General features: G+C 38.6%; 1 protein-coding gene across 1 annotated transcript in view; it reads right to left on the bottom strand.

Annotated features, from left to right (window-relative positions):
• Nucleotides 1-22,218, bottom strand: part of LOC121453626 (DNA excision repair protein ERCC-6-like 2) — an 83,956-nt gene that overhangs the window by 48,477 nt on the left and 13,261 nt on the right. The window contains exons 4-12 of the mRNA XM_041660519.1: nucleotides 19,965-20,158; nucleotides 16,687-16,848; nucleotides 15,708-15,915; nucleotides 12,888-13,028; nucleotides 10,681-10,794; nucleotides 9,784-9,903; nucleotides 5,656-5,727; nucleotides 4,922-5,067; nucleotides 1,774-1,869 (exon numbers count right to left, since the gene is read on the bottom strand). Coding sequence (XP_041516453.1) covers nucleotides 1,774-1,869; nucleotides 4,922-5,067; nucleotides 5,656-5,727; nucleotides 9,784-9,903; nucleotides 10,681-10,794; nucleotides 12,888-13,028; nucleotides 15,708-15,915; nucleotides 16,687-16,848; nucleotides 19,965-20,158 — 1,253 coding nt within the window. The remainder of the gene's footprint in view (nucleotides 1-1,773; nucleotides 1,870-4,921; nucleotides 5,068-5,655; nucleotides 5,728-9,783; nucleotides 9,904-10,680; nucleotides 10,795-12,887; nucleotides 13,029-15,707; nucleotides 15,916-16,686; nucleotides 16,849-19,964; nucleotides 20,159-22,218) is intronic.

Below are 22,218 nucleotides of genomic sequence, written 5' to 3' on the forward strand. Positions count from 1 at the left end.
TGTTCCTGTATATAACTTCAGAAGCAGACTGTGTGGAGGATGAGGGCTAGTCACCTGTGCTTTCAAACAGTAGTGAAGGATCACCCATGACTCGCTCTTATAATTGTTGCCCTTAATTTTTTCTAGTATTTAAAAATATCATTGTTAAAATTTTTGAGAACTGATCAGGATATTGTTTCCTGAAAGCAAAGAAAAATTCTGAGAGTTCCTTCTTCTTGAATAATCCTGACACTTCTCTAAAATTACATGGAGTTTCAATTCTTACCTACTGATATTTTTATATCATCCTTTAGTATTTAGGAGAATTTTTCCTTTATAATTGTATGAAGCCTCTTGGCCACACTGTCAATAAGTTTTAGCACCAACAATTACATAGAACCTTCTTCGGCCATGTCAGTCAGTCTGAGCACTGCTCTTGGCCTACAGCAGTACACTCCTGAGCTCTCGGGTGTCAGGGTGCTTTTAATCTTGTCTTACACACTAATGAGTCAGTCACTGATCACAACCACAAGACAAAGTAGTTTTCTTTCTCATAAGGTCATAGCTATAGTCACAGACAAAAAGTCTGACCTGCAGAGATGAAGCTGATTCCCATTTATGGTTAACTTGATTTTTCTTTTGGGTTTTGTTTTTATAAATCCTCTTATTTCTTACTCTGGGGTATTTTAGTCCTCTTTATCTTCAGAATTAGAAATATAACAAAGATATAGATTTCATCTCCCTCTTGGCCATTATTTGCACTAAGTGTTTGGCAGCCCTTCAAAATTAACAAATGTTCTTCAGATATATTGTTAATTCCCTCCCATCCTTCAGTCTTCTATTTTTATTTCTGGAACAAACAGATGATTTTTTTTGGTGTGGGGGGGGTGCTTTCCTCTCTCTGTACTCATATTCTACATCTATTTGACTGCACTTTGATTTAAAATGCACATCCTTTAGACCACATCGCTCTCTCTACTTTATTATTCAGATCTGCTGATGAGTTTGATCTCAGCAAAAGCTGTAATTTCTAATAACATTTCTTGCTCACTACATACGTATTCTTCTTACTGAGCTGTATTATTTTTGCCTCACCCTTATTTTAGTTCCTTCAATGCCTGTTTTTCCCTGTGGCCCTTTTCTCTCATGCTGCTACTTTTATGAAAATGTCTCATAATTCTTAATTTCTCTTTTGTAATTAAAATAAAAAGGCACGTGAATTAAAGTGGAAAGATGGTCTAGTTCCCTGTGTAGGCAATAGGTTTATTCAATTACTTCTCGTATTGTGTACTATGAAGACCTGGGATTCTTGTCTGGCTCCACTTAGTGACCTAAATCTCAGTTTTCTACCTGTGAAACCATCCTTTAAGGAACTCACCATAGACCACGCCTGTGTATGAAGTACACAGAGGAAGCTGCCTCAGTCTCCTGTCGCTCTATGAGGTCGCAAGAGCAACACCCTTGCTTCCACACCCTACGAGCTGTCTGTCACTCAGGCTGACAGTTTTCTCTCTGCTAAGTCTCTCTTTGGAGTTTCCGCAGAAGTTCTGGACCAGCAACGAACTGTCCTAGTTTCCGTTGGTATTATGGTCTTATTCACATGAGCAGGATTTGGAGGTAGAAAACAAATGGCTATGAGCAGCCGGCCATTTGAATTTAGAGGTTTGGGGTCGTATTTTAATACAATTTTTTTCAAGGTACATACCTTTTCTAACTATAAGCAATCTCTAAAGTCCCAGAGTGGTTTTAAATGACAAGCACTCACAGGTCATTTACATTTTGTCAGTATAATACCTGTCAATGGCTTGAAGATCATTGGCGGGATTCCAAGTTGGATCAAATAATATAACAACATTGGCACCAACAAAATTGAGACCTAGTCCACCAGCCCTGTAAAGAAAAGGAAACAACACATTAAAAAGCATAAACCACTGAGAGGGATGGCAGTGCACACTGTAATCTCGGCACTCAGGAGGCAGAAGCAGGAATCAAAAGTTCCAGGTCAGTTTAGCTCTAACATAAGGACAGGCCTATAAGATGAGAATGAATACACCAACGTTGATTCCCAGGAATTCCTGGACAGTGTTGGTGTCCTAGGGTCGGTACCATTGGACTCTTTGCTCAGAACTGGGCACTGCGTCCTTCTCTGCCTTGTCCCAGCTGGAGCTGCTCCTGAGATTCCAGAGAGACTTGAACCTGGGGACAAAGGTGGGAAAGGGAAAGAGTTTTGGAAAAAGAGACAACAATACAGCTGGGCGTTGGTGGCGCATGCCTTTAATCCCAGCACTCAGGAGGCAGAGGCAGGCGGATCTCTGTGAGTTCAAGGCCAGCCTGGTCTACAAGAGCTAGTTCCAGGACAGGAACCAAAAGCTACGGAGAAACCCTGTCTCAAAAAAAAAAAAAAAAAAAAAAAAAAAAAAAAAAAAAAAAAAAAGACAACAATACAATCCCAGCATGGAGAAGCTGAGGTAAACGCGGGGAGACTCAAATGCACAGCAAGGAGAGGTCATATGTGCGTTTGCGCACACTGCATGTCTAATATGTGCATCTGAGCACACTGCATGTCTAATATGTGCATCTGAGCACACTGCATGTCTAATAACTGCTCTAAAAGCTAATCTGTGGATACTAAGCTAGTTAGCGTTTCAGGAGTTAAAAACAGTGAGATCCCAATAGAACATCCCCACCTAGGTCTGAAAAAGCATGGGATAAATCCGGACTAGCTGAACATAGCGGACAATGAGGAATACTGAGAATTCAAGAACAATTGCAGTGGGTTTTTGATCCTACTGCACGTACTGGCTTTGTGGGAGCCTAGGCAGTTTGGATGCTCACCTTACGAGACCTGGATAGAGGTGGGCAGTCCTTGGGCTTCCCACAGGTCAGGGAACCCTGATTGATCTTGGAGCAGATGAGGGAGGGGGACTTGATCGGGGGAGGGGGAGGGAAATGGGAAGCGGTTGTGGGGACGAGGCAGAAATCCTTAATAAATAAATAAATTTAAAAAAAAATAAAAAAAAACAAAAACAAAAACAAACAAACAAAAAAAAAACAGTGATAGCCCCAACAAAGTAAAAGACAAGAGTTAACAGATACAGATGGGGGCAAAGGTCAAAGAAGGAGTGGCTTATGCAGAGAATTACTTTTTGAACTCAGTCACACAGAACTTCTGCCTTGGTCAGGACATTAATAAAAGACACAGGGAAACCACACAAGTGGAGGACAACTGGTCTCCAAAGAAGTTCCACCAGGAAATCAAAATAAAAAACTATAAAATATGTGAAGAAATCATGTAGCAGAAGCAAGAGCCTGAGGAAACAGCCTGATGATTAGCAACCCCAAGTACAAAACTGAATACGGTAAAAAAACAACTAATAAAAAGATTTTAGGGGCTGGGTGTACTGGTGCATGCTTTTAACCTCAGTATGTGGGAGGCAGAAGCAGGTTCAAGATCAACCTGGTTCACATCAGGCCAGACGGGGCTACAGAATGAGACCCCAGTCTTAAAAAAAAAAAGTTAGGATCAGCAAGATAGATCATAAGCCTTGCCTAACCACAATAAATAAATTAATTTTAAAAATAATTTCAAAAATTTTAATAATGTGATAAAGAATTAAAAGACTAAAAAACACAGGGAACAAAATGCAAATAAAATGATAAGATGGGTTTGTAAAGCTCTAATAGGATTCCTAAAAATAAACATTTTTCTTCAGACACTAGGAATGCAGTGCATTGGGTACGTAGGGACTGTTCAGTTACAGTGAGACCAGAGCTGTCAGCTGTTTTCAGAAAACAACCTCTGTTCAGTGTCACAGAATTTAAGAAAGGAAGGCAGGATTTACATCACTATGTACTGCTTTCAATGTAAGGACTTAGGTGAGGGATGTTCGATATCATCCACAGCAAATGAGTTCAAAGCTTCTCCCCTATTCTCAGCTGCAAGAATCCAGTCACCCCACAGCAGCTTGACTCTGCATCTCAGTACTCAGCTTGAGTTCCACATGTGCGATTCACATTTGATTTCTAAAGGTTCTCTGATATGGGTTCCCCTCTGCATGCTGTGAATACCACTGCTGCTTTAGACCAGTGGTTAAACACAGTAAAGCCAGGCGGGAAATACAAGCAGAGATGTAGAGAGGAAGTAGGTGGAGTCGGTGAAAAGCCATGTAGCTGCCTGCAGGAGACAGATGCACCACAACCTTGCTGGTAAGCCACAGCGAAATGGCAATACACAGATTAGTAGAATGGGTTAATTTAAGATGTAAGAGCTGGCCAGAAATACACTTAACCTATTAGCCAAACGGTATTGCAATTAATACAGATTTCTGAGATTATTTTGGTCCTGGGCAGCTGGGAACAAACAAGCGGCCTCCCGCTACAGTTCTCTATTTTCAAAAACAGTGAGAAAAGCCTAAAAAGTCTCACACAGAATGCCAAAGTATTTATTATGCCCTCAAATATCTTCCTTGGGTATTTCTACTGGCTGAAATCTTTCTCAGAAGAACACATTTTCCTTACAAGGTTCTAATTAGAGATTCACTAAGTAGGTGCAAGAACAAATCTATTCCTTATAAAATCTCAGGAGCAGCTTCAGCTGGGACAAGGCAGAGAAGGAAGCAGTGCCCAGTTCTGAGCAAAGAGTCCAATGGTACTGACCCTAGGGCACCAACACTGTCCAGGAATTCCTGGGAATCAACGTTGGTGTATTCATTCTCATCTTATAGGCCTGTCCTTACTCGGGGAGTTCCAGAATGATAAGTAAATAAAAGATTAGGTAAAACTCAAGATACTGCTATTCCAGTTACAAATGATAGAGTTTTTACTGCTTCTTAAAGTCAAATAAAATAGAGTAACATACACCTATTTGGTAAAAATTAATCCCAAAACAGTTAAAAAAAAAACAACCATATAGAAATCAATCTATGCAGTTTTGTTTTCTTACATCGTGGAGACAAGACAAATGTTCACGTCTTGTGTACTGTTGAACTCTTTCACAATCTTGAGTCTTTCCTCTGATTTTGTGCTTCCATCAAGTCTCCGGTAGTCAAGGCCAGAAGCCATACAGTACTGCTGCAGCACGTCCAGCAGCTGAAGGGGAGCAGGGGAAGCATCAAGTTTTCTTTCAGTCACAGGCTTTGTCCAGCCACTGAGGCTGCATCTGGTGAGCACTGACCATTGGGCTCACCATTCCTTCTAACTAATGAGCAATAGATAAAGGGGTCCTGGGTGTAACTCTGTGTGAGAATGATTTCCTATGCTAGGCCCAGGCTCTAGTTCATTCCAGCACCAAAAAAATAAATACTTTCTCACTTTTAACCCATGTATTTCTTTCCATTATTCTGAAATAGGCTATCTTTTCTTTTAATAAGTCTTTCTTAAAAATCATCAGTCAAATAATGTAAACATTTATTTATGTCATTTTGCAAACTTTAAAATATCCTAAATATTTAAAAAAACACCAACAGAAAATACAACTTTACTTTGAGTGTGACAGGATGGTGGCATCCCTATCTAATTTCCACACACAACTGAGTGTGCTGGGAAGGTCTGAGTTGCTTCCCTCACCACAATTTGCTGTGGGGATGAAGAGGACGTAACAGTAATCTGCTACTTCCTTGTGCTTAGTGCCTGGAGACCCCAGGTCCACCAAGCAAGAACAGTCTGGATGGAACTCACCTTGGTGGAAAAGGAGAAGAGAAGAACCTTATCTCTGCTTTTCCTAAAATGGTTTAAAAGCTGCTGGAGAACCTGGGAAGGAACATAGGGCATCAGTGGACCAGTACCAATCACAACCACACTTTTCACATCCAGACAGCCCTGAAGAGTTCCCGAAAGTGCTTTACACAACACTAACCTCAGTCATCTTTGCTAACTTATCTATTCCAAGTTAACAAATGTAACTTTATCACATCAAATGCTATTCCTCATCCTGCTGTCAGAAAGAAGGTAAAGTTCCCAAAGCCTATTTCATCTCATCTGGTTTTAATACAAAGAAGCATTTTAGATGAGGGATTTAATTTAATTTCTAGAATACAATTTTATATCTACACTATGTTAAGAAACTGAATTAGCAAATCATACCTTTTAGCAAATAAATGGCTTTCTAGACAAACAAAACACAATGTTCTCAGTTGCATCTAGGTAGGTTCTGAAAGACCTGATGTTTATTCTTAGATACGCACCTGCACCTTACTTTCTCCCGTTTGTTTATTTACAGTAAAACCCGACTTCCAGGTTGGATTTGACCTCACAGTGCTAATAACCTGCCCTCATACTCAGGTCTTTTGGAGGGGAAGCAAAAGCCCAAAGATACACAGAAGAAGAGGCTATTTTCAAGCAGACATCCTCATAACTGGGAAAACAGAACACAACGAAAAAGCAATCCACAGAGGGAAGAGGACTTTTCTCTACCAAGTTTTACTGAACTACAAAAGAAACAATGCTATTTATTTGATGATAAATATCTAAAGAAAAAATATACTCAATATAGCACCTTTTAATAGTTTATCTAGTAAGGACTTGTTCTAAATTTGAGCTGTACCCTCCATCCTTGAAAAAAAAACATGCTACAGAGGTTGCCTTTTTAAATCTACTCAGATGGTGAATAAAAATGCCACAACTAGGGAAATATTATTTTAATATCTGACAACATATAAAGTTTTATTTGCATTTAGTTTATTTTTAAATGAAATAACTGAGTTTATGAAGGACATGCATTTTAATTTTATATAAGATTAATACTTTTAACTGATACACATTACAGAAGTTTACAAAACTGAGTATAAATGTGAAAAGCTCCCACATACCACTCCTCACCTCTCTTTTTGCAATACTTGGGATTAATCCATGGCCTTGTGCATGCTAGGCTTCTACGTCTGAGTTATATATCCCCGTAATACCTCCTATTAACGTCTATGTAAAGCTAATATTATTAAAATATGATTATCATTCACGGGGTATCTATGCAACTAAGAATACTGACTCATACTGTTAACAGAAGTCCAGCCTGCATTAGTGTTCACTCACCTTGTTTCTAGTTTTGAATTCTGATGAATATATCATGACAACATCATATAAAACAGTGTTACTGTTTAAAAGTCCCTGGTGTTTTACCTATATACCTTTCTTCCCCCTGATCTTTTGCTATCTCTGGAGTGCTTCCATTTCCAGAAGGTCATACAGATGGAATCACACAGCATTTAGTCTTTTCCAGACTGGGTTCTTCAATTAACAATGTATATTTAAGAGTTCTCCAAGGTTTCACCGTGTAGCCCTGCCTGGCCTGGAATTGGCTACGTAGACCACACTGTCCTTGAACTTAACAAGATCCACCTGCCTCTGCCTCTGCCTCTGCCTCTGCCTCTGCAGCCAGAGTGAAGGGATTAAAAGCAAGCACCTCCATGTCTCACTTAATTTTTATTGTTAAAACTATGCCATTTTATGGCTACATCACAGTTTATCCATTTGCCTTTTGAAGAACATCTTGACTGTTTCCAAGCTTTGAAAATTATGAATAAATTTAGGTGGGGTTCTTGTGCAGGCATAAGTTTAAACTTAGTAAAATTCACTACATCTAACTCTTAGATAAATAACAGGAAATGTGACTAATGGGTAATAAGGTATGAATGTTTCATTCTCATATTTTAAATCTCAAACACATTTTAAATGCTATGCATTTACCATTATCAAAAGTAAAAGCTTTGCCAAAAGTCATCAGACTATTTTCCAGACAGACCAACTCACTCTGTAGCTTCACCTGTGATGGAAGAGGAGCAGAAGCACCTGGTGCTCCAGTGGTCTGGACTTGCTACTGTAACAGGCATACACTGGTTCCTTCCTTTTATTTTTTTCAGTTATATAGCAGTGGGCAGCATCTTCCCTTGAGCTTGCTCGCCATCTGACCTTCTTTTTGTACTAAATTATCTGTTCAGATCTTCCGCCCACTTTTAAGCTAGATTACCTACTTTCTACTACTGAGTTTGAAGATTCTCTGTATATTTTGGATACCAATCCTTCATCATCTTGTAAAGACATTCTGGTCTGCAGCTTGTCCTTTTATTCCCTTGGAAGATGCTAATGTATTCAACCGGAAATATTCTGAACAGAAATCTATTCATGTCACTGGACATGGATGGCTTCTGATCTGTTGTCATTTGAGGTATTTAAAAGTAAAAGCAGAAATAAGTAATGAGAAGAGAATTTTTCTTCTCCTGACTGCAGGTCTTATTAGGCTAATTTAAAGAAAAACAACTCACTAAATGAATAACCATAAATTAAGGGTTTTTACCAAAAATTCAAAAATGGCAGTACTACGAATATATGTTGACACTTTAATAATACAGATCTTTACTTAGCTTCCATAAAACAATCTACCTATGAATTTGAGAGTATTCAAAGTAAATACATTTTTGGATATAAGTTTCTTGAATTATTCAGACTGGCCTAGAAGGATGAACGAGGTGTCTTTCAGTCACAGAACACTGATCTGGGCTCCCTAGACTTTCTAGCTCTCTTAGTAAGTGGGTCTGTGGTATTTCTCCAAGGGATAGACAGAAAATTCAACATGTCTGAATTCACAATTGAAGTTTTTAACCTCACAGCAATAATTCTATGATAAGCCTATAGGCTATAAATTACCAAACAGATGTCAAAGGTAATGCTGATAATTACATGATAAGAAACAAACAGCCCTGCGGTATACATCTCCAGCTTATTACTGTAAAGATCCGTTTGACTAGCAATCAATCAGAAGTTGCAAATCAGCTGTTCTCCATAGAAACCAAGATGCCTATCCAGTTTTCAATAACCAAAATAAAAATAAAAATGAAATCTAATCATTATCTTAACTACACACTATAATTTCTAAAAATAAAACTCTAAATGAATCTGGCTCTTATAGTTTGAAATTTTAAAATACACAAATAAAATGGATAAAAAGAGATTGTTATAATTTAATTATTTCTTTGAATAAATCATAATATTCTCATGAATACAAATTAATTTAATTTTTAAAATAAATTTTTAATGTAATCCTCTTAACTACTTCTATTTTTACCTATTTTGTTTCACTAAAATTCTAGGTTCTAAGCAACTAAATCACATTGAGCTTATCTAGAATAACAGCTAAAAGCACTTCTAGATAAGACACTAATTGACTAATTTGAATTACTTCCTTTTTATTCCCTTTGCCAAAAGAAATAAATATCTTACCATCTTATAAATTGTAGTATAAGGCTGAGAATTGTTCTATAAAAATCTGTGAGCCCATAAATGAGGGATTCTTGATAGTTATTGAGGGGTCAAGCAAACTTGGCTTCTTGCAGAAGGCAGTCACACTACGATGACAGGTAATGTCCAGAAACCTAAGCTTCCGTAGGTCTTCCTATGGCTTCCTTTCCACACCCCTTTAGTGATGCAGTACCAAGAACAACACGGCCATAGGTCAGTTTCCCCGAGCAGAACAAAATGCTCCCTTGCAATTTTACTATCCAGGTCAACAAACAAAAATTGGAGGCAGAAAATCTAGTCTAGATATAGAGGCCTTGTCTCTGTTATATGTGCATACATCATTTTAAGTGCTCTTAAGCCCAATAGATTAGTAAGGAAAAATCTGAAGTAATTTGATCAACTGCCACTGAGAACTCATTGTGTGCACAGATCTATGTGCACAGCTTACAATCTCCCTCACTTCTCAGGGCTTGGGATCTGTCCTGACTCGCTGGTGTCCTTGCTGTACCACTGCATAAATCAAACTTTTCTGTGCAGCATTCCTGGTTGAAAGCAAACTGAAGGAAGAGCACGTACCTTCATTTTCCCACTATACTTAGGGTCAGAAAGTGTTTCAAAGGCTGCATCTTTGCTTTTCTGCACAAAATCTGGGAATCTGGAAAATACCTGATCACATATCCTCTTGATAAGTGTTTCCTGAGAGAAGGAAGAAGAAATTTCAATACATATTTAAACCTGCAAAAAATAAAACTTTGTAAAAAGACAAATGTAATCTGCCTTCTGAATTCGAGGCCAGCCTAGTTTACAGAGCTAGTTCTAGGTCAGGCTCCAAAGCTACAGCGAAACCCTGTCTCGAAAAACCAAAACCAAACCAAACCAAACCAAACAAAGCCAAGAGTATTTAGCAAAGATAATGTGAAGGAGAACTCCGGAAAGAAGCTGCAGAGACTGATCAACTGATCAGTGCTGCAATACTGTGGACAGATGGAAATGTTGCAGCTTCAGAAGTTAACGGACGAAGCTTTAGTCCCACTCTCTGACAGCCACTCCTTGCCTACCTCTATGTCAGAACTAACGTTCTGTGGCTAACAGATAAAGAATTTGGGATCTTAGTTTCTAACAATCCATAAGCTAAAAATGTTATCAGAATAGCATACTGAGCCTATAAAAATAGTTTTGCCATCTTGTTGTACCCATCTCTCTGATATGCCCACTAGTATAAAACTTGCCTCAATTTGTGACTTTCTTTCTTCAGTAAACTATAAAACTCCATAAAACCACTTCCATGTTAAAATATGGAATTTGGGATAATCTAAATCCTTCTTCCTAGGCTCTGGTCACTGAAATAGCTCCAGAATAAAGTATCCTTTACTTCCTTTAAGATGAGAGCTATGTTTTTTTTGTGTTAACAACACTGTACAGTATGAGTTTTATACCAACAGCAACACAGAAAAATATAAAGTCAACCCCCACCTGATGTTTGGAGGTACTGGCAATCTGCAGCAGAGCGACATGGTTTGCTACTTTCTGTAGCACAGTCAGGTAACTAAGACACAGCGATCTCACTTTGTCACCTTGTGAATTAGTCTGTAACCAAAAGAACAGAAAACACAAATAAGAAAAGCATTAACAACATGGCTATATAGCTAATTATAAAACACAACACTAATACTTATTTCTAATTATCTAAGACAGTGAAGGCAACTGCTTGGAAGAATATCCATGAAGCAGGGACCTAGAATCACTCTTCATGAATCATAAGATAGCAATGAGTATTTAATAAAGGGGAACCTCCATTCTGGAATGGAACAGTGACAGAAAGGCTACACTAGGAGGGTCTGGTATCAGCACTATGACGTAGTTACCATGTTCTAAAGAATACTTTACTCTCTGCTTACGTCTAGCTCAGCAGAACTGAAGATACTCTGAAGAGACACTTGTTTCTCAATTGGACTACTGATGTGGGATGCCCTTCTGTATGCTGTGAATATGTTCTATTACCACTGGTTAATAAAGAAGCTAATTTGGCCAACAGCCAGGCAGAATAGAGCTAGGCAGGAAATCCAAGCAAAGTAGAGGTGGGGAAAGAAGGTGGAGTCAGGGAGATGCCAGTAGTGTTTAGAGAAGCAAGATGTGAGGTCACAAGCCACGACCCTTTTGGCAAAATATAGAATAATAGAAATGGGTCGATTTAAGTTAATAATAAGCCTGAGCTAATGGGTCAAACATTTTTGTAATTAATATTAAGCCTCAGAGTGGTTATTTGGGAACTGGCAGGTGGGAGAGAAACCTCCAGTTATAGACTATCAGACCACTAAAACAATGGAACCCAAGAAACTGGGAGGTTGAAAAAAACGCTAGCCATTGAGGGAACCCGACTTCCAGAAAGATTTTACACAGTTCTAACTTGCAAAACCACGTTACAGACTGAAGCCCAGACAGTGGTGGGTGGGACAGCATCTTGACTGGCACCGCTGGGATGGCACATCCTTGGCCCTCTATTTACATGCTAATCTCACTTCTGGAATGGGAACATAGACTTGAGGAATTTGATGGATTTCTGTCCCTTTTTCCAATGTAGCTGTGCTTACTAAATCTCCTTTGCTTTCTTTAATTGAATTATGATGAGAGGCCAGATCTGACTTGGGGAACAGGGTGTAACCCCCAAATCTGATAATAAAACTAGAAAGCTTTTTAAAAATATGGGATATTACAAAAATGGAAATGGCTGAAAAGAGCAAAACCAGCTAGACTGAATAAAAAGCAATCTAGAAAAATACTTGGATCCCTGTAATCATCACAGGTATGTGACATAAGAAGAAATTTTATAAAGGCTGGGCAGTGGTGCCACACACCTTTAATCCTAGTATCTGGGAGACAGAGGCAGGTGGATCTCTGTAAGTTCAAAGTCAGCCTGATCTACAGTGAGTTCCAGGACAGGTAGGGCTACAAAGATAAACCCTGTCTCAGAAAACCAAACAACCAACCAAACAACCAAATAAGCAGATAGGAAAACAAGTAATTTTTTTATCTCTAAGGAAACTTTTTGTTCTATTAAAACAGTGCTCTATTAAGCAGACACTGTGCTAAGAGTTGTATTTCATCAGCAAAGCACTGATTCATTCTTAACAGCAGTGGATGAAAAATTTGTAAAAATGGAATTTTAGAATGAAAGTAAATTATTTCCTAATAAGTAGTAAGATACCAAACCGAAGCTCAATTTCTAAACTAGGTTTTGTTGCTATCTGAATATTGTATTTTATAGTGTAGTGATTTGAAATTGTAAAGCATTTCTGATTAATTTGTGATTACCCGTGTGGTATGCATGCGCCATGGCAGACATGTGGAGACCAGAGGATAACTTTTAAGATGCAATCCCTGCTTTCCACCTTGTTTTGAAGCAGACTCTCTTACTGACCTGCAGCTCCCAGGGATTTTCCTGCCTACAACGCCATCCTGCCAGGAGTGCTGAGATCACACAGCCTGCTGCGCATGCTATCTGCGTGGGTTGTGGGAATCAGAACTCGGCTTGTCAGGCTGGTGTTGCCAGCACTTCTCACCACGTCATCTCCCTGGCCCCTTGATAACTTTCTAAAAACACAGCTTCTAAAGTTAAAGAACCGAAGAACAGTGGTCTCACTGACACAGAATGAAACAGTGAAGGTAAGGGGAATGCTTGCCTTGTGACAGCAGTTTCTCCTTTTCCGGCCACTGCCACAGGTACAAGGCTGAGAGGACTGAAGGATCAAAGCTACATCTTCTGTGTCTAATACTGTTTGGTAGACAGCTTTCTGGAACTCTGTCAAAGAACAATACACCATCTGCAGACCAAGGAGAGGACAGTTATGAGGATTTCTATAGCAATGAGGAGTCATCACAACGCCTACTAGATTTACTGATGCTCACACCACACTCACCCACACTGGTCACCTGTGCTTCTGTCTTTATGACTATTACTCTCCCATCTCTTTCACTCTTGCTCCTCACCTCATTTGATAGTGCACAGACTATCGTACCTCACTTTAAAATAATCCTTACAATTTTGTTCTTATTTTACTTAAAAGAAAAAAAATAACATAAAAAACAAATGATGTAGCTTCCTTATATTTTTCTCAGTATATCACAGGTCTCCTTAGAATAATATTAGTCCATCATGCAAAGAAATTAAGATAAAGTAAAACAAAAGACTTTAGAACAATAGTATAAATAACAAATGTTACTGAAATACTTGAAAAACTGCAAAAACATTAAAAATTTCATGTTACTTTAATTACTTTATTCAGTACCTTGCTATAAATTCCTAAAATTAGTATAGATAAGAATTAAATAAGTATATGTTAAACCAAAATAAAGTTGCTATTGTATGTCTGAATTCAAGGACAGAACAAAATATTGTAACAAAACAATGCCAACAAGTTATAAGGAACACAGTTTCCCTCCTACTTCTGGCAGCACTAGAAATGATAAAATTCTAAATATGTGTGAAATCAGTGTCATAAAATCAAATGTATCCAAAACAGGCCATAAAGAATATGAATAGAAAGGAACAGCCATCCACTTTTAAGCATTTATATGCTCAATGAGACAGCATTACAAAAAATATACATGCAGCAAATATAGGAATGTGTTTAAAAACAGTGTTAGAATTTTAAAAATAGGGCTGGCGAGATGGCTCAGAGGTTAAGAGCACTGACTGCTATTCTGGAGGTCCTGAGTTCGATTCCCAGCAACCACATGGTGGCTCACAACCATCTGTAACGAGGTCTGGTACCCTCTTCTGGCCTGAGGGCATACATGGAGGCTGAACACCGTGTACATAATAAATAAATAAATTTAAAAAAAAAAAAAAGAATTTTAAAAATATATCTACAGAATACAATTACTCCTTGATGCTCAGTCTTGATTATAAAAGTACTTAAGAATAGCAGGCGGACATAGACTATGGCAGTCAATGATGACAATATAAAGGATATTTTATATTAGTATTCAACATTAACAGTTACTAAGTGTTTCGTACGTGTCATGCATTTCAGAGCAACCATGTGAAGCCTGCCTATCATCAATGGCTTCTTAAAAAAACAACACTGGTCTGAGAACCTCAATAAGATGCTCAACTGAAAAAGAACTTTAACTGGGAGAGCCAGAGCCCAAGTTCTAAATCTCTAGGCACAGTTCTCTCTTGATGTATTCTGTCTGCATTATTTCTATTAACAGATCTCACACACACACACACACACACACACACACACACACACACGCACACGTGGCCCTGCATGAAACATTTTAGAAAGCAGAGGTTCATAAGTACTCTAACGTAATATTTGTTTTAGGTAAATATCACGTCACATATCATCAATTTTCTCGACTACCATGTCAGTACCAGCCTTTATTTTCAAATCTATCTTTACAAGGTATCCTAAGATTAGAATGCATTTGATATTGATATCATCACCTCTAGTTAAAACAGCATGTGACAGATTTAACTTGTAATAATTTACAGAATCTTTATTCTACTGATGGAGCTAACAAACGTAAGGTTAAATAATCAATGAAAAATATAAAATCCTCGACAACTCCAAGTTTCTAAACAATGTTATTTTCTTACAAGTGAATAATTAGGTCAGTAGCATAACTACAAACAGCATTCCACATGAAGCCAACCAAAAAAAAAGCAGCACTAAACCATTTTAGTCCTATAACTAGAATTAAGATGCCACAGAACACACTGAACAGTACTACGTGTGAAGGAAAATGCATTACAAAGGGAAGCTCTCCCTACTTCCTTAGAACTGAATCAAAAGTCTTGATAGGACACGAGAATTTGGTCTGGTTTTTTTGTTTATGAGAAAGGGTTTCACTGTGTAGACCTCACTGGCCTGGAACTCATTGTGTACAACAGATAGGCCTGAACTCAGAAATTCACCTGCCTGAGTTTTGGTGCTGGGATTAAAGGAATGCCCCGCTACACCTGACTTAAGATATGCATTAGGCACACACTGTCATGGCTTAGAAACCAAATGTCCGCCATAGGCCCATAAGCCAAAGCCCAGTTCAGTGGCCTTTGATGTGTGGAGCCTTCAGAAGAAACTTAGATCACTGAGACTGTGTCCTTAAAGTGGGTATTGGGCTCCTGTCCCCTTCCTGTCTCTTTTCCTTCTCACCACTGTGAGGCAAGAGCTTGCTCCACCATGTTCTCCACAGGCCACAGGTACAAAGAACCATGGGCTGAAACCTATGAAACCAGAATAGATTTTTCCTCCTTTTACAGTGACTTATCTCTAGAATATATTATGGCAACAGAAATTTAACTAACACACGTACTAACTGCAGGCCTAATAGCCAACAGGTCAGTAAAACCAGGAAAGAAAGAAAACTGAGCTCAGTTGATGTTTTCTGAAATTCCACATGTAACAAAAGGAATCCTAATTTAAAAAAAAATGCTTTTCAGGAAAAAAAAATTGTGATGTGTAATTAATAATACAAACAAATACAGTTCTCACCCGGTCTTCTTTCTTAGGTAGCTGACCTTTGATAAGGGTCTTGGTGCGCCTGAGAAAACAGCCAGACATCTTTTTTGCAAGCCTGTGCATAGCTTTTCGGCCAGTAGCAAGCTCTCTTTTGGTTGCTGTGTGTCTCTGGCCATGTTCCACTGGGTCAGAAAACTGCTTCTTGAAGTGGCTCCTGCTACCTAAAAGTCCTGGCACAGCCCTTTATAAAGGAAGTAAGAAAAATGTAACAAGGTTACTAAGTTATTGGTGCGGGAGAATTGTCCGTAATCTGTCAATCATGTTTTAAATAAATGCTGATTGGCCAGGCAGGAAATATAGACAGAAAAACCAGGCAGGAAGTAGAAATGATGTAATGAGAACAGGAGAATTCTGGGAAGAAGGAAGTTGATTCCTCCCACTCCTGCCCAGACCACCGAAGCAACAGGATGTGATCTGCCCCACATGGCTAACATAGATCAGAAAAATGGGTTAATCAAGATGTGAGAGTTAGCCAGTGAGAGGCTAGAGCTAATGGGCCAATCAGCTTATAATTTATGGAGACCTATGTGTGATTTTATTTGGGGCTTGCCGGCTGTGGGGTACCGGGCAGGACAAAAACCACAACAACAAACAAGCCAGCGCTCATGTTACAAATTATCTAAAAAGAAAAGCATTCAATTCCTTTACTAGTAAGGAATCCTTTCAGTGGCTTACTTACTAATGACAGCGAAAACAAGAGCCAGGAGCACAGCATTTCTTCCTTGTGACTGTCTCTAACTGAAGGTGACGGAACTAGTAACCCAGCATTTCCTTACTCTGGGAACCAACAGGCACATCCTGACTTCTCATACAACTTCCTAGACTGAAACATGTTTGGGGCTGGATATTTTTGTAAACAGTTAAGTGGCCAGTTTTCTGGGGGAGGGGCTGTGACTTAAGGACTAGTAATCAGAAAACACCTAAACAGAAACTATCGAGGCATTCCACTCACCAGTCCATAACACACCACAGCTCCTTCATGTTGTTCTGGAGGATGGTACCAGTCAGGCCAATGCGGACCTTGCACTTCACAGCCTTCATGGCTTCTGTAATTCGTGCTTTTGGATTCTTGATTCTATGAGCTTCATCTACAATAACAGCTGACCATTCCAAACTACAAGAAAAAAAAAGGGAATAATGGGGAATAGAAAATATCCTTACTTTAGTCTAATAGAATTTAGATAGCACTGTTTTTCTCCCTAACATCTTTATCCTTAGATGATTATACTGGTTCTCATTTGGCTAAGTGAGTCTAGATCACAGAATGTTACAGATAAATGTAGGAAAAAATATGAGAAAAAAAAAAACAAACCATGATTTTTGTAGACCCCAATAAAATTGAAATGATACTAAAGCAGGTTTAGAGATCATGTCTGATAATGCTGGAATGAAAGCTAAATGACTATTCCTCCTTTAAGTAACAAACCAGAAACAGACACACAAAAGAAACAAACTTTATGTTAAATTTGAAAAGCACTGATATAGACAGCAGTATGTTTTTGAAACTTATAATGAACGCTGTTTACTAAAAGGGTTAATGTTGTGACCCTACTAGAGATGCAGCACAAATTCTAATTGTTCTTAATAATAAAAACTCAGAGTCAGATACAGGGATTGATGCTGGAAGATCAGAGAAGCAGAGCAGTCAGTCACTAGAGAGTTCTTACCTCTACCAATGTTCCAACCAAAGGAGCGATCTTGTCTCTATGAATCCTCAGACTACATCTGAGCTCCTGTCTTTTCCTGCCTTACATTCCTCTCTCTGCCCAGCCATATCACTTCTGTCTCCACTGGTGCTGGGATTAAAGGTATGTGCCACCACTACCTGGCCTCTATGAATGCCTAGTAGCTTAGCTCTGCACTCTGATCTTGGGTGCAGTTTTATTTGCTAGATTACAAACAAAATATCACTGCATGGAAATGAATAGCTACAGTGTCAGTCTATTAAAAAGAACAGGTGCTGTGGGTCAGTGGGAGATACTGAGGAGCCAAAGCTACGTTAAACGCCCAGACCAGCCTAATCAAAATATTGGAGCATCAAGAATAACTTACACCAGGCAGTGGTGGCGCACTCCTTTAATCCCAGTACTCAGAAGGCAGGTGGATCTCTGACTTCAAGGCCAGCGTGGTCTACAGAGTGAGTTCCAAGACAGTCAGAGCTACACAGAGAAAGCCTGACTCAAAAAAAAATCCCAATTATAATTGGGTATAATATGATGTGGGATTATCCTCTATATGCTATGAATGTTTTATTACCATTGGTTATTAAAGAAGCTGCTTCAGCCAATGATTCAGTAAAGTCAGGCAGGAAATCAGAACAGAAATAGAAAGAAAAAGTAGGCGGACTCAGGGAGCATTAGTAGAGGTAAAGGTCTCTCTAGTGTCTGGCTGCACGGCTTCTCTGCTCTCTCTGTTTTCACTCCCTAATATCTGGCTCTAGGTTTTTATTATTAAGAACAAGAATTTGTGCTACAAAAATAGATGAATGTTCAAACGTCTTACATAAGATGTCATAGTATCTGTGTATAACCTACATATATCATTCTTTGTTCTTTATATAATCTCTAGATGATATGTAATACCCTCCACAATGTAAATGGTATGTAAAAATATTACACTGACTTGTTTAAGGAAACCATTCGTTTGTTATAGACACATTTTTCTAGCAAATGTTTTAATCTACAGTTGGCTGAGAGTTCCCAGATGTAGAACCTGTGGAAATGGAAGCTAACTACATTTAAAAATCAGTATTGATTATGGTATATAAACTGAACCTCATTAAGTTAATTCCAAGAGAACGTTCCATCTATATCTCAATAGTCCATTTTGGCAAAAACAGATCCAAGTCATCCTGTCATTTCCAGATGAGATAGATAATTTGCTCAAATCCACATAGCTAATTAGTGATTGCTTTTATTCTTCTTTGTTATTAATATTTTGAGCACAGGCCCCACTATATTTGCTCACACTGGCTTTAAATTCATGATTCTCCCACGTCAGCCTCCAGAGTATGTGAGATGCACCACCTGGAGATTTGCACCAGCTCATCTAGCTGGACTTCACTCTTGAATACATTCTACTATCAGCTTTTGTTCTTCATTATTTTCTCATGCCATGGGATTTTAGATGGTTGGAAAGCATCACCTTTGAGGTAGTTTTCTGCCATTCTCTCTTTCAACTGACTATAATTCAAACTGACTGAAACTACATATTTCACCATTTAAAAGATATTAAATAACTCACATGTCCTTCCCTGTTCACACGCTCTTGGTACTTGTCTGTTACCTAGTAAGGATGCCTTATGTTGACTTATAGCTCTATTCAAACAGCCCCGTTTTTTTTTTTTAATCACATCTTTAAACATGATTACATTCTAAGGGTGGAACTTATACACATGAATCAGAAATTTTGGCACAAGTTAGCTCAGAACAAACCTCTTAATTGGTTTTCCTCCATCAATGTGGCTGAACATACCAATCAGGGATTTTTCTATATATCTTGGGAATATGCCAGGGTATGCTTGGTATGCTTCTTATCTAAGGTACAGCTCAAAATATCCTCAGTGGCTTTCAATACTCTTGGAGGCATCATTTATACAGTGGTGTAGGAGGTCCTTCAGTATTTGTGTTGCTTTCATTGGTTAATCAATAAAGAAACTGCTTGGCCTGATAGGGCAGAACTTAGATAGGCGGAGAAGACAGAGCTGTATTCTGAGAGGAAGAAAGCAGCAGATAGAGACGAGCCGCCATGAAGCTGCAGGTCAGACATGCTGAATCTTTCCCGGTAAGCCACAACCTCGTGGTGACATACAGATTATTAGAAATGGGTTGAATCAAGATGTGAGAGTTAGCCAATAAGAGGCTAGAGTTTATGGGCCAAGCAATAATTTAATTAATACAATTTCTGTGTGGTTATTTCAGGGGTTAAGCTAGCCGGGCAGCGGGATGCAGCCCGCCACTCCTCATACAACAACACAGTGTTGTACAGGGGACTTGGGACAAATCCTACCATTCTTTAAAATGTACAGTTTAGAAAGGAGTCTTATTCTGAGATTAAAAAATAGAATATGAAGTGGTAGGACACCTTCCAGATGGAGTCAACTATCACAAACTCTGCTTTATACCCTGACATGAAACCAAACTAAAAGCGTTTGAGTTTTGAATCATGACATAAAGGATGCATATGACTAATGTTGGCAGCACACTGACAGCATGACTCTTATGGTTTTACCTGTTAAGTTCCTCCAGACACAAGCGCAGTGTTTCATAGGTTGTTAGAGCAATTTCACATTTTCTTTGCTTTAAACGAATCAGTCCATTATCTTTTTTACTGCCATGTAAAACAATGACTCGGAAATATCCCCAGGTATCCAATTCATCCTTCCAGTTGTAGAGGACAGAAAGAGGGGCAACTATTAAGAACATCTAAAAACAGAAGGAAAGCATCCATGTTTTAATAAGAACTCCAACATGAAATACACAGTATCAACAGTCCCTCTTTGATTTTGGTGCTATAAGTGATTGATACAACTGACTGGTTTGCTAACTGTGAAAAAAACATCCTCAAAAAATACTCTTTGCTCAATTAGTTTTCTGTCAGAACATCAACAAAGATAATCCACTGAAGAGAATCATCATTTTTCATTTCTATTCTTAAAGACATTGAAGAAGAGAAAAGTAACTCTTTAAGAGAGAGAGCAATAAAATCAGAATCCCAACAACAAATTAAAGAGCTAACAAGCAAAGCAAATGGGTAGCATCCTTCTCCAAACAGTCTTCTGGGGCTTCTTTTACCTCTCTTTCCTACTCCATTTTCCTCAGCTTCTCTGTGCTAAAGGCATGAGAAACTCACTGGAAAACTGAAACAAGTAGAGGACTTCCATGTAGGTTTCTATCATAACTGGATCTATATTTATTTCCACACACCTGCCTTACCACCTCTGACCACAAATTAACTGCTTCTGTTCTTCAAAATGATGTTTGATTATACTCAGTGGCTCCCATCTATCTCTCTTGCCAATCTAGAATCAACACGTGCCAGCTTTATCTTTATAACAAACCACTTTTATCAATGAGCACATTTCCCAGGGTTAAAAAAACAAAATAAAATCAAACTGAAACAAAACAGAACAGGTTTTCTCCAGTGTACATCTTCAGCTCCCAGTCCCTTCCTTTACAGCAATGTTCTCCAGACTGGTCGGTACTTATTACCTCTACCCTCTGTTCTCTACTGAACTCATGTGAACAGAATTTGTTCTCTGTTTGGAAAAAAGCTATAGTCTGGATATGAAGTGTTCCCCCAAAGGTATGTGTGGCAAAAGATTGGTTCCCGGGAAGGTAGTGGAACTTTAAAGAGACAGAACCCTGTGAAAAGAAACTGAACTACTGGGACATGCCCTTGGAGAACATCTCCTGTGTCTTTTCACTCTGGCTTCCTTCTCCATGGATTCCTACCATGACGAGCCTTGCCATATGCTGAAGAGCACGACAACAGATCATGAACTAAAATTTCTAAAATTAAGAGCCAAAATAAACCTCTCCTTCTCTAAAGTTACTTATCTCAGGTAATTTGTACCAGTGATGGAAAGCTGATTAATTCAGCTTTCAACCAAAGCAGGCTGCTAAGGTTACTAACACATCTGTTTCTCAAAGTGGTGCTTGGAGGTTCCACTTTTCTTTTTGAACCCTGGATACCACTCTTATCAACAGCTTAAAATTTTTTATGACTTCATTTTTCCCTATGACCAATACTTATAGCTTGTTACATATGAGAGTATTATTGGTAAACTTTTCTAAAGATTTATACTTGCCCCACTACCCAAGAGACGAACCAATTTATAGGTTCTGTGTAATGTTTCGTCTAGGTCACTTATGACCTGTAAGAAACAAAATACATTACTATGTTTGTAAAGAGAAAGCAGAAAGCAAAAGTTTAACTAAAGTGAGCTCCTTGTCCCCACTCCTCCTCAAGCACAGGAGCACCTTCTCTTTCTTGCTTCCCTTCAAATACCTTTGCTATTGTAGCTCACCTGAAAATTTAATTTTTCTGCTTTCAAATACAAAGTCAAGGCTCAAAATACTAAGTCCAATTGTGATGTCTCCCTTTGAATTTTGTATATTATAGAATGACAATCCTGGGTACAAACTCCATCTGGGCACCCAGTAGTTTTCCTACCCTCACAATTGCAGTCTGTCTTAAGAACGTACCCTATACTTATTAACTACAAAGGTTGACGAGCTGTACACAGAACGGTGTTTACAGTAGCATCATTTGCAATGCAGCCTCCTGTGACCTATTCTTAAAACTGCTTGGCTCCTTATTTTTCTGTTCCAGTGTTTCTGTTCAGGTTAGTCTTAGTAGTCAATTTGGCATAACCTAGAGTCACCTAGAAAAGAAGCCTCAATTGAGGAATTTTCTTGATCAAACTGGCCTGTGGGCAAGTCTGTGGGGAGCTGTCTTTATTATTACTTGATTACCTAGCCTC

Source organism: Microtus oregoni, unplaced genomic scaffold, assembly GCF_018167655.1.
Source record: "Microtus oregoni isolate MIOR12 unplaced genomic scaffold, Mior012 000011F_ref0000422, whole genome shotgun sequence".
NCBI lineage: Eukaryota > Metazoa > Chordata > Mammalia > Rodentia > Cricetidae > Microtus > Microtus oregoni.